The sequence below is a fragment of the Struthio camelus genome, chromosome 9 (assembly GCF_040807025.1).
Source record: "Struthio camelus isolate bStrCam1 chromosome 9, bStrCam1.hap1, whole genome shotgun sequence".
NCBI classification, from domain to species: domain Eukaryota; kingdom Metazoa; phylum Chordata; class Aves; order Struthioniformes; family Struthionidae; genus Struthio; species Struthio camelus.
The window spans coordinates 23,230,268-23,247,237 of record NC_090950.1 but is presented as its reverse complement, the minus strand read 5'-3'; the positions used below and the strand labels follow the sequence as shown (position 1 = coordinate 23,247,237).

The following is a 16,970-nucleotide window of genomic DNA, read 5'->3' as shown; positions in this document are numbered from 1 at the left end:
TTCATGGTAAGTTGCGTTTTCGAAATGTCTCAGATCTGTCTAGCATAGTGTATTACACTAGCGTTTTCAAAAAAACTTACTTTTTGCATCAAGTAACTTCAGTCTATGCCTGTATGAACTAGTGGCATAACTTGAGTATAAATTCATTATCCAAAATTTACTGAAGAAAAAAACAAAGGAAATGGAATCAGCTAGGGTTGCATGGTTTGGTTTGTGGGGTTTTGGGGTGTGTTTGTTTTTAACTTGTTTTAGTTTTAATCCCCCTTGCATAGAAGGCAGTGCAGGTCAACTAAGACTAGATTTGCTTGGTGTGTGTATTGTGGGGGGTGTGTGTGTGTGTGTGTGTGTTTTAAATGACTTTAGGCGTTTAGTGTTTTAGAATAAATTATTAATTCCATATCTCTTTCTCAAAACTTTCTGGAAAGAGAGACACCAAGATTATCACTTGCATTTCACAGGCAGAAGTTTCTCAGAGTCAAATATGAATTTCCTGAACACAGTGAGATTATCTTTGATACTACCTTCTTGGCGAATTACATGTGCAAGGCTTATTCTAATGAATTTTCTAATGACTTATTTCTCACCTCATGTTACTAATGCTTCTAACCCCCAAAAGGTGGGGGGAGTGGCGAAAAATAAGGTAAATCTTGCTTCCTTTACTAACTGATAGGGCTGTGCATAAATGCCTGGTTATAAGCATGATTGTCTCTATCATCTGTTCATCTTAGAGAGCATACTTCAGCACATGCTCAACCACTTCTTTGCAAATGTTGGTGTTCCTGTCTAAGAAGGACAGAAAAGGGGTATTGGCTCATGTGCGTGTCCTTACCTCCTCCTTGTTGACAGGTTCTCATCACTTTCACTCATCACCAGGACTCTGCTAGATCCTCCTTGACTAGCCTCATGCATCACTTCAATCTGAATGAAAAGCACACATTAAAAGTAAAAAGGCTTAATTGCTGATGTCCTTACTTAGAGATTGTTAATTTTTTTTAAAAGAATAAAAAACTAGATCCTAAGCAGTCAAGTCTCCAGACAAGCTAAACAAAATAATTGACTCTTAGATGTGCAAGCTGCAAACGAAGAAAAACTTTGGTCTCTACTTTTCTGTTTCCTCCCTTACTATTGGCTTGGGAGGCGTGCTTGACGCCTTGCAAAATTTTTCTTACCTTTTTCCATCATAAGGCAATTAAATTCACCTTCTGTGTAGGTAGCGATAACCATAATTGTCTGTTTCTGAGACTGTGAAACACTGTTTTATCTTTCTGCCTCTAGTTCTGCCTGAAGCCAACCCAAAGAATTTCTTCAGACTTTCAGAGTCCTATGTACAGGGCAGTATGCTGAATTCTGTGGAAATCTGTCTTGTGCCTCCTAGAAAAGTCTTGCGTTGTACTCGTAGTAATGTTACATCAGACGCAGCATGCACTTGAATGCTGAGCATCATACACGTGTGCAAGGGTAGTCTCCAGGCTAAAACAGACTGAGGCTTTGTACGTAATATTTTGATAAACATTAACTTCCTTCCTTCTCTAGTCTTGCAGAGATATATCATTTCAAGTGTGCTCCAGGCAAGTTTTAAGTTGACTCTTCCTCCTTTAGTCTATAACTGTAGAGCCCGAGTACTACTTTGGCATACTCAAAGGCACTCTCTTCAGATTCATTGAAACAACTCAGGCGTTGAATTTGCAGTTAATCTAAGCCAAAATGTAAAGTCCAGTACAGTCTTAAAGCTTCTGAGCTATTTCATTTTTTAAGGGCTGATTCTGAAAACATCAGTGACCTGATCATGTTTTATGCAGCTAAATTATTTAGCTGGTTCAGTGAGGATTGAATCCGTGAGTGAGCTATCCTCACCTGAGCTGTGATCAAAACAAATACAATACAAGCACATGTTTCATAGCCACAGTGGGGGGTGGAAAGGAGGGACAGAATAATTTGTGTAGCAGTTTAGAAAACAGATTTAAAAACAAATGAATGTATATTTTCATAAAGCCTGTTCCATATTGTTAGATATATCTCATTACTTGGGAGGGATGTAACCAATCATCTGTGTTACTGATGAGAGTAAGACGAGTTCCAAAGTCAAATGTCCCTGTGGGTTTAGACAAAGGTGGCACCAGCTGTATGTTTCTAATAATACATTGCTAAAGCTGTGTAGGCTGTTTTGGTCATTGCAAAAAATACTGAATTGTATTTTTGCTTTTCAGCTTTGGGGAAAGAAAGGTCAAATATGTAAGCAAGTAAAGGGTACAGTTAGCAAAAGGGTTAGGTTGAAGGCACTGGCACTTTTGTTCTAAATGCTTACATCAAAAGGTAAAATTGAATCATAGAATCATGCCAGACAGAGACTTGATGAATTTTTCCTTTCAGTGCCTCAGGGTAACATTCTCCCTTCCCCCCTCCCCCCCCCCAACAAAAAAAGCCCCACAAACTGCCCAAAACAACTAGTTCTAATATAAATGTGAAATATCTGTGCCAACAGGATTTAACTGTTTTAGAACATTTAGGCCAAAGTAGTACAGCAACGTGTGGCTGTTATTGGTTTAACCACAGACTAGGTAAGAAGTGATAACGTAAGAGTGTTGTTCTGTGAACCTACCTATTCATAATTACAAAATCCAAAATACTTATTTGGGAAATACCTTTAATAATAGTAGACTAAACTGGAAAACACCCACAGAATTATCATAAAATGTGATCTCTGTATTGGATACGTTCTCATACAGAGATGAGAAACCAGGACAGTGTTTTTGTGGTTTTTCCTTATCCCATATCCTTTCTTACCCGAAAGAAAGATTTATGGGAGGAATATATGTTAAAAAGCCAAGGCGTATTATTGGGCAGAGAAAATAAGAAAGGTTTGGGACGTATAGGAACCCAAATGAAGGTGAAAAAGGAGAAGACAAATTACTTCCAGGAGATTTATAGATTGGGCTGAATTCAAGCAAATTAATTCCTCCGTCCTTTGGAGGAAGGATGCAGTGTCTCCAAGTCAGACAGCAGAGAGGTCTAGTCCAGAGCGAGACGGCGAATCAGACAAATTCTGTGCTGTGCGTTTTAGATGTGCAGCACAGAGGGCTGCACTCAGTCAGCTAGCAAAGGCAGCTTTTTGAGCCCTTAGCTCTGGCAGTGAGCGCGGAACGGACAATACCAGCTGGGGCTGCCGGTAGGAACAGCTAAAGCGCAGCTGAACGGTGAACGTTCAAGAATCCGTAGTTCAAATAAAAGGAAAGGATGTGGTACGCTGATCATCAGAGGCTGTGCTTCAGATATTTAAAGAATAGACTTAAAAGCACAGCCTTTAAAACCTTTAAACCTTTAAAATTACTTTAACCTTTAAAACCTTTACCCTTTAAAATTACTTTTGTCATAGTTCAGTAGTTAACTGCAACTGTGGTGGCTAGTGTGTCATCTCCTTTCCCGCGTACAGAATCTATTTTAGGCGGGGGTATTTCCTTCCCCCGAGAGATACTGACAAAGCCTACTCCCTTCAGCGCTTTGGGGCAGAAGTGGAAGAACAACGTGAAACGGGCCAACTGCATCTGGCGTTACGCTTTTCCGAGGGGCTGCAGCCAAATGAAGAGCGTATCTCTCTCCTGCGCTACCCAACCTCTTTTGCTACTCTGCTGAATATCAGTTATTCGGATTTCTTTCTCCAGCCCTGCTAGGGCCCTCTCTTGTTCTTTTCTTTCTCAAAATATACTTTTAAAGAGCACTTTTCACAATTCTAATAATAGGCTGCGCTACAGAGCTAATAATATGAATGGTAAGGCAAGAGTAAGAGAAGACAGGATAAAAGTATATTAAAAGGTTGTTGTTATTTAAAAGGTTGTGAGTGGCCCTGCATATGTTCTGACTTTTGTCTTATTTTTGGTAAACTTATAACTAAAGTGGATGTTGGCAAAGTTATGAAACACATCTATAGCACAGAAACTTTCAGAATACAACCTCAGTCGTGTTTCTGCTGCCTCTTTACAAAAGTGTATTTACCTGGTCTGAAAACAAACATTTTAAATAAGAAGTACAAATGAGGCGTTACCTGAATTTGACAGAAAAAAATTGTCTTTGTTTGAAAGTGGCTATTTCAGCTAGCTTGGGCCAGTGAAGTGTTTCAGGAGGCAGCTGAACTTCATCTTATTTACAAGAATTACAGACGAGTGAAGTCTTGGATCCTTCACTTTCCAGTTTTAAAATACATAAGGAGTGTTAAATGACGGCCTCGCTATGTTATCCCAGTCACTGTCAACAACTCAGACAGCAGGCTCTGCTGTAAGGGCAGCGCTCCTGAATGCCGTCAGGTTGGGGTGGGGGGGGGGTGGGGGGGGTGGGGGGAACGAGGATGGCCAAAAAGTCACGAACAGAAGTTTGCCGCAGAAAAAACATTATACAACAAGTCTCATCCTAGAGACCCAAAAGCAAAGGGCATTTCCCTAAACTTTTTTTGCCCATGCAGCAAATAGGCAACAGTGGAATTTTCGTTCTTGGGAGTTTTTTGTTTGCTGGTTCGTTTTCAAGTATTAAATGAGCAGCCTTTCCTCCTGTGGGTAGAAATCATCCTTGAAAAAAATACTTTAAAAAGGAAAAAACATATAACGTTGTAAAATCCTGCACATAACACAACTTATGAGTTGGAAAATGATTCCTGTTTTGGGAACAAAATAATTCATACGTTTTGACGAAGGAGGGACATTCTGCATCCGCTTTAATATATTATAGTTGGACGTTCTCTCCACATTTCCCCTTTCATCTTTTGAAAGTGATTTCTCCTTTAGTGTAACTTGTTTTTCCACTTATGTGAACCTAAAGTGTTTTAACACTATTGTCTGACTAACTTTCAGACTGTAACATGAAGTGTGAAAAACACTTTGCAGATATTAACAGGTAAATTGTTTTTATTTATATAAGTATAAATATGTAAACCTACAATTAATCGTTTTTGCTTTCTTTCACAATACAGAATATCCCCAAACCAAAAATATTCCTACCTTAATTCCACCTTTAGTCTTCTTGACGTTCTTCTTTTTTGATAACTCTGCCTCAGAGATGGACTTTGGAGGGCAGGAGATTTCTGCGGACCTCCTGTTGGCAGCTGCAGGAATTAAAAAGAAAGTAACATTAGAAAACCTGGGCTAGAAAGTCGAAATCCTAGTTCCTAATGAAAGCAATGGGAAAAGTCCCTGTCTTCCTGTCACATCAGCGGTAACTAAATCTGGCTTAGTAAACTGACTTGTGGCTGGAGTGGTAAGGGACCAGTTGGCCCAGTGGAACTGGCTGAGTGTTCGGCGCTGTGCTTTGTTTCAAGGCAGCACGTACAGCTCACCGCTCTCATGACTGCTGTGGTTTGACCTCCTCCCTGGCAACCACTTTTAGGGTAGCACAGGTAAATTTTAGCCAACAACTGTATCAACAGTTGGGTCGTTTTCACTTGGACAGTTTTTATGCTCATGCGTTGCTGTTACTTTTGTCATTTCCCAAAAAAAGGAAACGTTTGTTCTTGTAATCATTTGATAAAGTGGGATAATAAAGAATTGTTCCTCGTAAGGTTTCGTCATAGGAGCAAGTCTCAAAAGAGTAATCATACAGGTGTTCAACAAGTCACTGTGACCGTTTATGTAATGGCAGTGAAGCTGAGGAAATGATTTCAGTATACCCGCTCTCGTGTTAGGTGTTTGGCCTCAAAGGCTCTGAAAGCAACGGTTGTCAGCAACTTGACCAGTGCTACTAGAAAATCATTAGGAACAACTTTGCCGTTTGTCCCAAGATTGCCGTCCAAAGAAAAGTGTTAGAATGAACTGCGAGGAGACTCTGTTACATTTTGCATCTTTTATTTGTTTTAAATTGGTAATGAGCCCACGCTGCAAATGTTAAATAAGGCAAGTAGTGCTCTCCCTTTTTCTTAGTTGCTGAACTGATAAAGGCAAGCATGCAAGTCCTAAGTAAAAAGAAATATGGATCCCAGATGAAATGATTAAAGCAGGTCTGTGTCAGATAGCAGAGAACAATCTCGTTCCAATCCTGTGATTCAGTGCCTTTCAGTTTTATCTAGGAAAAATTTCCAATTGAACAAGGACTTTCTTAAAAATAAAAGCTGGTGTCTTCTGACACATCAGCTAACCTCCTGTTCAAGATAGTTGCGCTAAGGTGAATGCTCTGAGATGTGGAGAATCTTGGGGGTCACTAATAACTTTCTCCTGCTCTCGGGGAGAAGCTGGGGGATGCACTACAAGATGCAGACTTCTTCGAATGAGAAAGACACAGGTGGCATCAGAAAATTCAAATAGGAGCGGACTAAAAAAAGCTTTTTCAGTAAATACACTGATAGATTTTACAGCGACCCTGTCATTAAATTTTCCTGTTTCTGCATTAAAAAAGCACAGAAAGCCCCTAAATTGTATGCGGTTAGAAGGATATAACATACTGGCTTCACAGACAATAACAACAGAAGCTGACCTTTTTTCTGCCCTTAGAAACGTCTTTTCAACTGCCTTATCATACAGCTAGGAAGAAAATTAGAGATAGCTTCTCTCCAACTTTTTCCTGAATCTTCCTGTTTCTATCCCATGCTGTATCACACAAGGACTTGGCAATATCCACTTCATTCCTGTTATTTCCTCACGATAACTCCATGGAACAGCAATGTCTGGCAGCCACCAGTGGCCGTAAGCAACAAGCAGAAGATGCTTAATGGCTCCCAGGACTGAGCTAAAATGCAGGTATCGATGCTATTTGGTTCTCCCATTCCTTTATTAGGATATACAGCAGGGGGGTGGTTTTGGTTTTGAGCACTGCTTTCAACAGACGCCTTTTACCAGTCCTGGAGCAAGCTTTCCGTGAAGTAATTGTTCTCTCTCAAAGATAACGTTATTTCACCCCCCAAAATGGCGTACTTGGTGAAACCAAGGAAAAGAAAGACGAGATGCAACAAATACAGGCTATTTGTCCTTTTTGTCACGGTTGTTCATATGTTCCTCGTCTACTGGGAGGATGATTTCTACCCTTGGTAAACCCAGCATACCAGCCTTCATCGACTATTTGATATATTTTCAAACAGGCCTTTTAATGTTTTTTTCCAATGACTCCTCAAGTAAATTGCTTATAGACAAAATCACTCTTTTCCATTTTAATGCATCCTGATGATTCAATTTAGCCTTAAAGTCTCATCTGCCAAGATCTTGACAAGACAGAGGCTGTGATCAGACTTATCAACTTATCAACTGAACAACGTTATCTCCTGATGCTTCTCCAAGTTATATCCTATCTATATCTTGAAAAATCAACATGTCAAAAAAACCCCAAGACTTTATCACAAAAATCCTTCTTTGATTAAGAAGAACCTAAGACATTATTTCATACTCTTCTGTCCACATCTCAAATTTCTAATAAGTCTTTTTTTTTTTCCTAGAATTCCTGAATAGCCCCAAAATGCTGCCAGCATCTAGTTACCCTACCTAAATCTGGATTCAGTCACTTGGATTGTTCTACAAAGCCAACTCCAAAGTCTCATATGTGCTGAACATGTGTTATTAAAGGAACAGAGGCAGAGGAAATAGTTTTAGGAAACATGAGAAGTTTTGCTTAGCACAGCATAGTTAGCAATACCAAGTCTGAGCTATCCATCAGTCAGAAAGCTTTCTAGCTTGAAGGGATGGTTGATACAGGTATGCACATCCTGGCTAAAAGCGCTCAGCAGAAAATAAGGAAATTTCTTATGACTTTGATGTCTGGACCATGGACTTAAAGAACTCAGACAGCTCCAGCTGATCTAAGGAAACAGAGCATGTTTTAAGTGCAAGATGATGCATTCACAAGAAGTCTAAGTGCAGATGCTCCTTGGACCAGCAAGTTACTTGGGTCAATTTTCTAGCTTAGTCTTGGCTTCATCAGTATGATGCATTTCAGAAGGAAAGGGGCAGATGCAAGATAAGGACAAAATCAAATCTGACTACCTACATTTCAGGGGAGAATTTGATTCAGATAGACACAGCAAACTCGCTCCTCAAAACAGGAGGTGGTTCTGTTACGCTCCAGAATATACTTGAGTCATTGACAGGCCCATGTGCAGCGATTGCTGCATCTTACTGTATTTAAACAGTTCCGGGAGACCTTTAGGAAGAAACAGCCGTAATACCTGCCAATTATTATTACAGTAATTACTGTGGAACTGGAAATACTTTACCAGGAAAACTCCAAGTATCCAGTAAAATTGCTAGTTTCACGGTTGTTACTGTACTGTACAGCTAAGAAAGCTGTAATGAAAGTGTTTCACTGCCCGTCATTTAAGAAAATCTAACAACTGAAAACATCTGCTGAAAGAACAAAGGCGCAGGCTGCAAAACTACCTGTAACGTCCGCATGGATTCAGGACTGTTTTCATCTTATCGTTTTACAGCACATACCCTCTGGATAGCAGGTATTAAAGATTTCGTTTTGAACTGGATAATATTTTTAATTGCTCAGTGCCATTTTTAAAGCAAAGATTGTTAAAGGATATTGTATGTAGAGGCAGACTTTCTATTGCGGGGACAGTTACAGCAAAGCAAGGTTTGGGTTTATAGCTTTCATTCACCTGGAGCACCGCTTTGCTTCTCCAGTGTGGCTTTAAAACTGCTTTTCTAGTTTTCTATGAATAAGTTGCAAAATAAAGACGACATTACTGTTTTTATTATCTAGCTCACAGCAAGTGGCAAGGTGGGCTGTGCTGTTCCTAAAGCTCCTAGGAAAGGAAACGAAACAGACTCGTGTGCTCGGAGGTGCTCTGCAGCCTCTCCACCGCTCCAGGGCAGAAATAAATTCGGTGAGGAAAACTTGCTGTGCTGCTTGTGAGGAAAGGCTATATTTTCACCCATTCCCCCAGCCTTCTCCTGGAAGGCAGGCGTCAGGCACGATCTCTCTGGAGTTCATTTCTCAGAGGACTACATCACACAGATGAGGCGCAAACATAAGTGTGCATAGTGAGAGCAGTTTCTGGGTGCTCAGTGACAGCTGGATTAGCCCATCTGGGTAACTGGACTCAAATTTGCTCCTCCTGGAACAAATGTAACTCATCGGCTAGCAAGAGCCACGGACTCTGTAGCCAAGGATTATGACACACACCCTGCGCTTGCAAGACTAACACTCAAAAGTCCCCCTCAGATAAGTACAAGGCTTTGCATTCAGGTCTTGTGTGAACTCCCCGGCCGCGCGCCTCCCCATCTGTTTTCTGTGGGGGAATTTGTACCTGCTCAATAATCACCTGCGTTAGAATCAAAGTCCTTTGGCAAGAACAGGCATGGAAATGACTAGTCTGCTAAACTGTTTATTGAGGCTTGCAGCTCATGCTGTCCCACAGGAACATGGGTTTGAGGATAATCAATGACTTAATAGGGGTTTTGAGCACTGGTAGTGACAAAACAGCATGCTTGGGCAGCTAGAGAAACACCAGGGCAACTAAGGTTCATCATCTAACGACTTAATACAGAAAGTCTTTTCCATTTTTAGGCAATATAGTCTATATTTCTGTGCCCTAGCAAAATTACTTACTATCAAGCCCCATGAAAATCTGCCCATATAAGAAGCATAGAGTGAAGCCCCCAGTACACAGAATATTCTTCTGTAAGGAGACAAGCCTGCTTGATTTCTTTAGACTTGGCCAAATATGATAGCCGCCCTACAACCACAAAATTAAAAGCATCTTGTCCTTTTCTCTACTTCTTTTATAGAAGTATCTTGAGCTATAGAAACTGGTGGTTTCCCAAGAACCATTAACGGAAATCACATTCACAGCCTTTTCTGAGTCAGCTAATCTCTCAACTGCTTCGCTTCCCCTGCACACATCCCCAGACTCTTGCAAGATATTCTCCTTTTAGCCTCTATCCAGATGTTACTGGTTAGCGAGTGCTGCACATTAGGGACTGTGAGGAATGCTGGAATAGATCCAATGAGCAGTCAGATACACTTAAGTGAGATGGAACCAGTTCAGGTTTTATTATTTAATGGACCGAAAAGGCTCCAGCTGTGTTGCCCCATATGAAGTTCATGTTCCAAGTCGGCCTTCCGACATGCCTGTAGCATGAGTCATGGGTTTCATGCACGCTTTATGCTGCTAAACATGTTACTTGTTTAATGAGCTCACAAATTTAGACTTCTCTGCTCCTATATTTCACATTTATGCTGCACACAAAGAAATCTCCATGTGAACATTTTATAGCATTTAGAAGACAGGAGATGCCAAAGGTACAGCTACCTGTGGAACCCTAATTTTGCCCCTTTCCTCCTCCCGCTAAGGCGTCTTGATCCAACCATCAACAAGTATGTGCGCTACATGCGCACATACTGTTTTCTCTCCCCCTCCTAAGGATCGCTGCTTGATTCAGTGTATAGCATCAAAAATACTTACTTCATGAGCAGCTATTCACTATTTTGATGTATCTGTATTTCTCAGTGGTGGCCTAGAGCCTTACCATCTATATTCTCTTCTAAGCCCTGCTCTGAAAATAATTGGCCTTTTTTCTTACAGTGCTTGTTACAATTCAAGCGCTTCACAAACATTCACTGAGCTGTTTTCAAAAGACTCAGAGGTAACAGACTGTTATCATCCCTACTGAGATCACTGAGTTCCTCAGATAAAATCAAAAGAGAAACTGCTAATTTGGAAGACCAATATGACATTTTTAGAACTGAATTTTCAGAGTACTGAACAGTTTGTGCCGCTTCGTATGTTCAAGAGCACATGCCTGGCAATTCTGATTTCGCAGCTTTTCACTGTCCTGTTGATGTCGCTTTTTTTTTTTTTTTTTAAATCTAGTTGTACAAATTCTTAAAACCAAAATCCCAGCATTGCGCTAAGGTGAATCACGTTAACTCCCACGTGGGTTTTTAACAGGGTTGGAACCTTTATACCTTCTGTGCCAGCTTCTCTTTCCCATGCAGCAGGAGCAAAAGCAGCAACAGTAAATAGGCACAGCCTCAGGGGTGACTCCAGGCCAGCTGCACCCCCTCTGAGCTGGGGCTGGTACAGTTCTCCCTTTCCTCCCATCTTCTGGCCGCACACTTCTGTCTCCTCTCTTTTGTGAGTGCTGCCGTTCATGCAGCTGGATGACTCCCTGAACAAGCCCAAACCTCACCAGCCAAAACAAAAAAAAAAAGAACCCGACAGTGCGAGTTTTCAGTTCCCTGCTTTGTTCCCAGTAGTTACATGGGCATAAGTTTTGATGCAAGGAAGAGTCATAAACACACTGCTGCGTTGGGCAAAGAGAAGAGGAGAGAAAAGGAGCCTGTGACAGCCCTGCATTAAGAAGGCTTAAGCTGCTGCAGGATCATACTCTAAGGAAACAAGCAGTGCAGCGGGATAAGAAACATTTCGTCTGTGGGTTCCATACGCTTTTGCTGACAACAAAGGAAATAAGATTATAGGAGCCAAAGTTCAGCACGTTCACACACAACGAATGTGCATGAACTGAGACTTTTTTCAGGCTTTTAGAATCCTGCCATATCTGGACACTTCAAAAAGGGACAAAACCACTTTGTACTGCCATGTTCCAGCTCTTGCCACAAAGGCAACTAAAACAAAAAGATTTTCCTAGCCTTGTTCACTGAGATGGCTCAACCATTTTTTGCCAAAGTTTTCCAAGAAGATGTCAGGTTTAATCAGATACCCTTTGGGAAAGTTTCATTCCAAAGAGTTAAAAGTCTGGCGGAATCACAAGCAAATGAGAACAGAGCAATGCTAATTACAGTCAGCACTAAGAGCTTATATTAGCCTTTATGGCTCCATGGATTATCCCACCGCGCTTGACAACCTATAGTCAATACTAGTCCCCATGGGTTGACTTTCTGGGCAGTTCACAAATATGTTGCCAAATCAGCAGAAGTGAACTTAGGTGAAGAATTTTTCTCGTCAGGTGGCATCTCTTTCCCCCCAAAACATACAGGGACAAGTTTGCCATTAGTTGTATTCATGCAGCTTCCATCGTGAGTAAACAAAGTTCTCAAAATAAGGTGTCATATATACTACTAAAAGATTTTCAAGGCTTTTGTTACCGAAGCATCAGCAGAGGTTTTTCTGCCTTTTCTGGGTTGATCTGTGAATGACATTTAAGCAGATTCCCACAGATAAAATTCTCACCGAGTCCAATTGGCATAGATATTTTTTTGAAATCATTGAGGATCGTGATAATTCCAGTACTAGTTTTACAATGCTCAACAGGCCTCTCCCTGCGGAATTCACAAATTCATTTGCAAAATAAAAAGCTTCAAGCAAAAATGGGATGATTTTGAAGTTTTGCCTCAGAATTTCCAGTTCCACAGAAAAGCATGTGGTGCAAGCCTGCATGAGGAAAACTTTACAAGGCAGCTCTGAGCCGCCTTTCTGTGGATGTTCACTACACGAAGACTCTGCCAAGAGTCACCAAGGAACATAAGGGCATAGTTTTAAGAAACTGATGGCCATAATCATTTCCTCTGACAGAAAACTGCCTCATACATAAGTATCAGCTCTGCATATGTGCACCTATGTATATGTGCATGTAAAAGAAAGTGTCTCACATTTACATTAATGGAAGGTTTCATGCTTGAGCTTTCACACCTTTTAAGATCTTTCCATTAGCACCTTGAGTTGGATTGAATTTTCCCCGCCATTCCTTGTTGGGGAACTGGAGAGTTAACAAGTTAAAACAAACACAACAAAACAAAATTCATTCTGGAGTAAATGCAACTTTTCTCCTTTCACAGACAACTGCTACAGTGCTGCCATGGTATTGTTAAATGTGCTGTCTGAGCAAGAGCCTTTTTTCTGGACGCCTAGTTCTGTTGACCATGTTTTATTGCCTTTGCCTGCCTCCTTGTTTATACAGCCCAGGAACATAGTAGTTTCCTGTTTCCATATCCTATTTCATAAGATTTTAGAAATATTCAGGTATGTCCTGGATCACAAATAATAATGAGTTACAAAATCTGTTCCAAGAAGAAGATGGTGCTCAGTAAATTCTCCCCAGATATAAACTCTGATTCTACACTGTGACCTGGGCAGTGGGATTTCTGGGCTCATGCAGAACTCATTTTTACTACCCCAAGACACCGAGAAGATAGCTACACTTGTCGCTCACATAAAACAGATGTGCATGGTTCTACCATAAAACACAAAATGCCTCTTCAGAGAAAAATAATGGACTACCAAATGTAAATTATTCTCAGAGAGCTTAAAAAAAAGGAATGGATAAACGTGAGCCTAGCTGTGTTGATTCTCCGAATGTGAAGAAAGGGCACAGAGGAAAGTCCAACAGAGGGTAGCTTCAAGAAAAACAGAATTTCACAGCCTCATTTTCAAGGCTTGGGCTAGAACTCAGTGTCCCTGTTTCTATTCTCAGCCATATTTCAGACTCAGACTGTGAAACCCCTTTCGCAAATCACTTACTCTATCTGTGCTTCAGCTTACTTTCTGCAAAAGAGAGGTCATAACACTTACCAGAGATATTACAGTGTTGGCAAAGTGCTTTGGCATTCTGAGGGAAAGGGTGCTCAAAGAACTCAAAGAATGACTCTCTGCAGCAGACAATTGTGTAAGACTCAAAAGATGTCATTACATACTATATGTAAATATATATGTACTGTTCATGGCACTTTAACTGGTTTTAAGCCCCAGTATAAGCTGGAGAAAGTTGGGGACTACTGTTTCTCTGTAGAGTGGTACTCTGGATCAATCATCTTCAAGCACAAAGAATCTGAATGAGATGGTCTAGTCTACTTATGAATGTCTAAACAGGATTTGTGTGCATTTTGTATATTCTCAGAGAAAAGCTGGAATAACATATTTAAATACATGTCATCTGCCTATTAATTTGCAACAGGACATCAGAGGCTGAGTAATCCGTATCACGTGGTCATCCTGTATTGTGTTGTGTATGCTTGAACTGCAATGCTGTTCAGAGCAATGTAGCATCTCATGGTTTTCCGTAAAAGAACTGAGTACTGGATGGATGGCACAGTACAGTATAGACTGTATGAACAAGAATCAAAACTTAAAGCATTGTCATTTTTATACTACTATTTTTGAAGATTCCATCTATACCAAAAGTTAAAAAAAAAAAAAAAAGTACAGGTGCTCTAAAACGACAAGAAAGAAGTTCAAGAAACACAAACACAAAAGCCTGCATGCATAACCAGAAACATAAGACTAGCTTTTAGCCTGAAGGTGCAGTTTCACAATTGGTGAAAGCCACTCTAAAACCATACTACCACTTACAGACACGAGTTCTGACCTGCTGACGCCATAACCCCATTTTTCTGCAACTTTCTTTGCTTCAGCACTAGTAGCCGTGCAGTGAGCAACTCGATCAACTTTGACATTAGCGCTGCTTTGAGCAGGGGATTGGCCTAGATGATCTTCAGAGGTCCCTAAATTTTTCTAGCTCACACAATGGAAAACTAGCTACTACTTTTTTGCAGGCAGTTCATTGAGTTTTCAAAGTGAATCAAAAATCACACTGGCTACTAATGACAGTGCAAGAGGGAAACATGGCTAGAGGATGTGGTCAGCCAAATAGGACTTCTTCAAAAGCACGGTGGTCCCAGCTTGCCTTAAGCCAATAGTGAAACCAAACCTTGAGGCAGCAACTGTATTTCAAGAACATGGCTAGCATGGATACGTTTTGGGGGAAAGTACAGATATTGTGAAGCTAGCAAGAGAGCTGGAAACAGTAGATGATCTTCCTTGGCCAGAAAGGATGAGACTTGGGGAGCGGAGGGGGATGACAGGGACATTTCTATGAGCATGTGATATCATTTCTGGAAAGCAAAATGGTCAGCTTACTGGCTTACGTAATTTTCCTGATGAGAAAGCAAAGCTTACTGCATGCTCCTCATGCAAGTCAGTTTACTCTTTCAAGGCTTTTTGATAAAGGTTCCCCTTTTAAAAAGCCCTATGGTTCCATTTTTAAAAATCTTTTAACCATCTTCACTGAAAAGGGACAACCCCTTCCTGCCACCAACTGCGGGCAAGCCTCCAAGATGCACTGTTTCAAACTAGCTTCAACCCTATTCTCTTCACAGAAGATAATTATTTTGGTTAAAGGCTCACGCTAACCTCAAATCTGAAACTTTCTGTAAATTCCTAACAGGCAACGGTCAACTTTTATAGTCAGTAGAGGACAACACCTGACGATGAATAAATATTTTCTTAGAGGGAAAACAAAAGAACAGAAAATCACACAGATGAGTCAGTGTCACTAGTGAAATCTTACTCTTTGCATTATCTGATTGATACTGAGGTTTTTGTGACCTTTTAAAGCCAAATATTCACATTACATTACCAGCAGTGTAAAAGATGCTTACTTTATATACTTGCCTGGATTAACCTGTTCCTGGTTTTCAAGGAAGAATTAGTAAGGTAAGATATACTGAGAAACAGTATAGACATTGCACTCTGTAGATTTGACCTAGGAAGAGAAGCCTGAAATGTTTTTGATTCACCTTCATATGCTGGCAGCGATAGGTATTTCTCATTCATTTTTAATGGCTGGGCCTTCAAGGCCGACCTTGAACATCAAATGCAAGTTTTCATTCTGATGACAAAAATCAAGCGTGACCATGAGGACAAAACATGGGTGTGCATTTGAAAGCAGCTGTCCATGGCCTACCTACTCCAGCTGGTCTAGTGGTCTTCGGTGATCCTCGCTTTGGAGAAGATTCAGGATGTGGGGCAACGGGTTGAACTGGCCGGGTCTGTTTGGCTGCCAGCTTCTTCAGACTCACTTGCCTCTTGTCAAACATTTCTTGTACGTCTTCCAGTTTCTGCAGTATTCTTTGGGCATTGGCCTAGGCAAAAAAAAAAGGCAAGGAGTAGGTGGCTGCCAGTGCTAGATTAAGAAAGGACAGGACTTCTGTCCCCACACTCACACTAGATGTATTATAGCTGAAGGCCGTGCTGTGCTGTAGTTTAGTGTAACACAATCCATGTAGTCTTCACAGATCTCACTTTCACTATGCGAAATAGTTTCTCATGAAGTCTTTGTAGCACTACCCTGAAGAAAATCACTTATGTGTTCTGAAACTACTCACATGTGTAAAAGCTATTGACCCCAGTGCTCACCTCAGTGCCCCATAATCCTTCACTGGGAGGAAGAGGTGTATTTGAGCAAACTCAGATACACAACCCAGTACTCTCTCGTGTACAAGTCAACTGCTATTTCGAAATTCTAACAGAGCGCATACACATCTGCGGGGTTTTACCTTTATTTCTGGGGTGAGGATGGTGTCAAACTGATTGTAGAACTCCTTAGGGTTAGACAATTGGTGTTCCTTAGCTGTCATCAGGAACTTCTCAATTTCAACGAGCGCAGTTTCAGCTCCCTCTTGTGACTGGCATTTGTCCACAGCTTGGGAAGCTAAGAGGTAGATTCCAGCTTCACACCATTGGCTCGCCTTTAAAGAAAAATGGGGCAACAAGGTCTCCATCATCACTGATGGCCCACGTTGGGAAATGTTGCTTCTACCCGATGAAATATTAATTTGCCCTTACATGCCGCTAAAGGGAATGAAAGTTACTTCATAGCACTCAACAGCTCCTGGCCACAACTCACACCACCTAGCGATGTAGAACAATAGCAAGTCCAATTCAGGTCTCATGGGATAGACAGCCCAATGTAAAATAATAATATTCTGAGCAAGGAAGAGGAGGGTTACTGGTGGTTGCTGCAAATCAAACCTTTTAGCTGTACTACCTCATTTCAGCGTCACAAATTCACACTGAATGTCACATTTCAAAGTCACGCAATTATCCAAAAATCAAAATGGATATCTGAACCAAATCAGAACTCCCCAAAACTTCCTGTTTCGGGTTAGGCTGGAATAGCATACAAACATTCGGCATTTTAGTTTTCTATTCTAGCCAGATCACAGAAAGTGAAAACAACTGAACAAGCACTAAACTGTTCATTTTTAACATCCAGAATGTGTTTGGTTCTCGTTTCAAGTTTAGGTGTAGCTCAATTCTTACT

General features: G+C 40.9%; 1 protein-coding gene across 7 annotated transcripts in view; it reads right to left on the bottom strand.

Moving 5' to 3' along the window:
- Positions 1 to 16,970, bottom strand: part of MCF2L2 (MCF.2 cell line derived transforming sequence-like 2) — a 194,507-nt gene that overhangs the window by 95,812 nt on the left and 81,725 nt on the right. For all 7 annotated transcript variants that reach the window (XM_009677283.2, XM_009677282.2, XM_009677281.2 and 4 more), the window contains exons 12-15: positions 16,204 to 16,395; positions 15,612 to 15,789; positions 4,986 to 5,089; positions 830 to 918 (exon numbers count right to left, since the gene is read on the bottom strand). In XM_009677283.2, the coding sequence (XP_009675578.2) occupies positions 830 to 918; positions 4,986 to 5,089; positions 15,612 to 15,789; positions 16,204 to 16,395 (563 nt within the window). The remainder of the gene's footprint in view (positions 1 to 829; positions 919 to 4,985; positions 5,090 to 15,611; positions 15,790 to 16,203; positions 16,396 to 16,970) is intronic.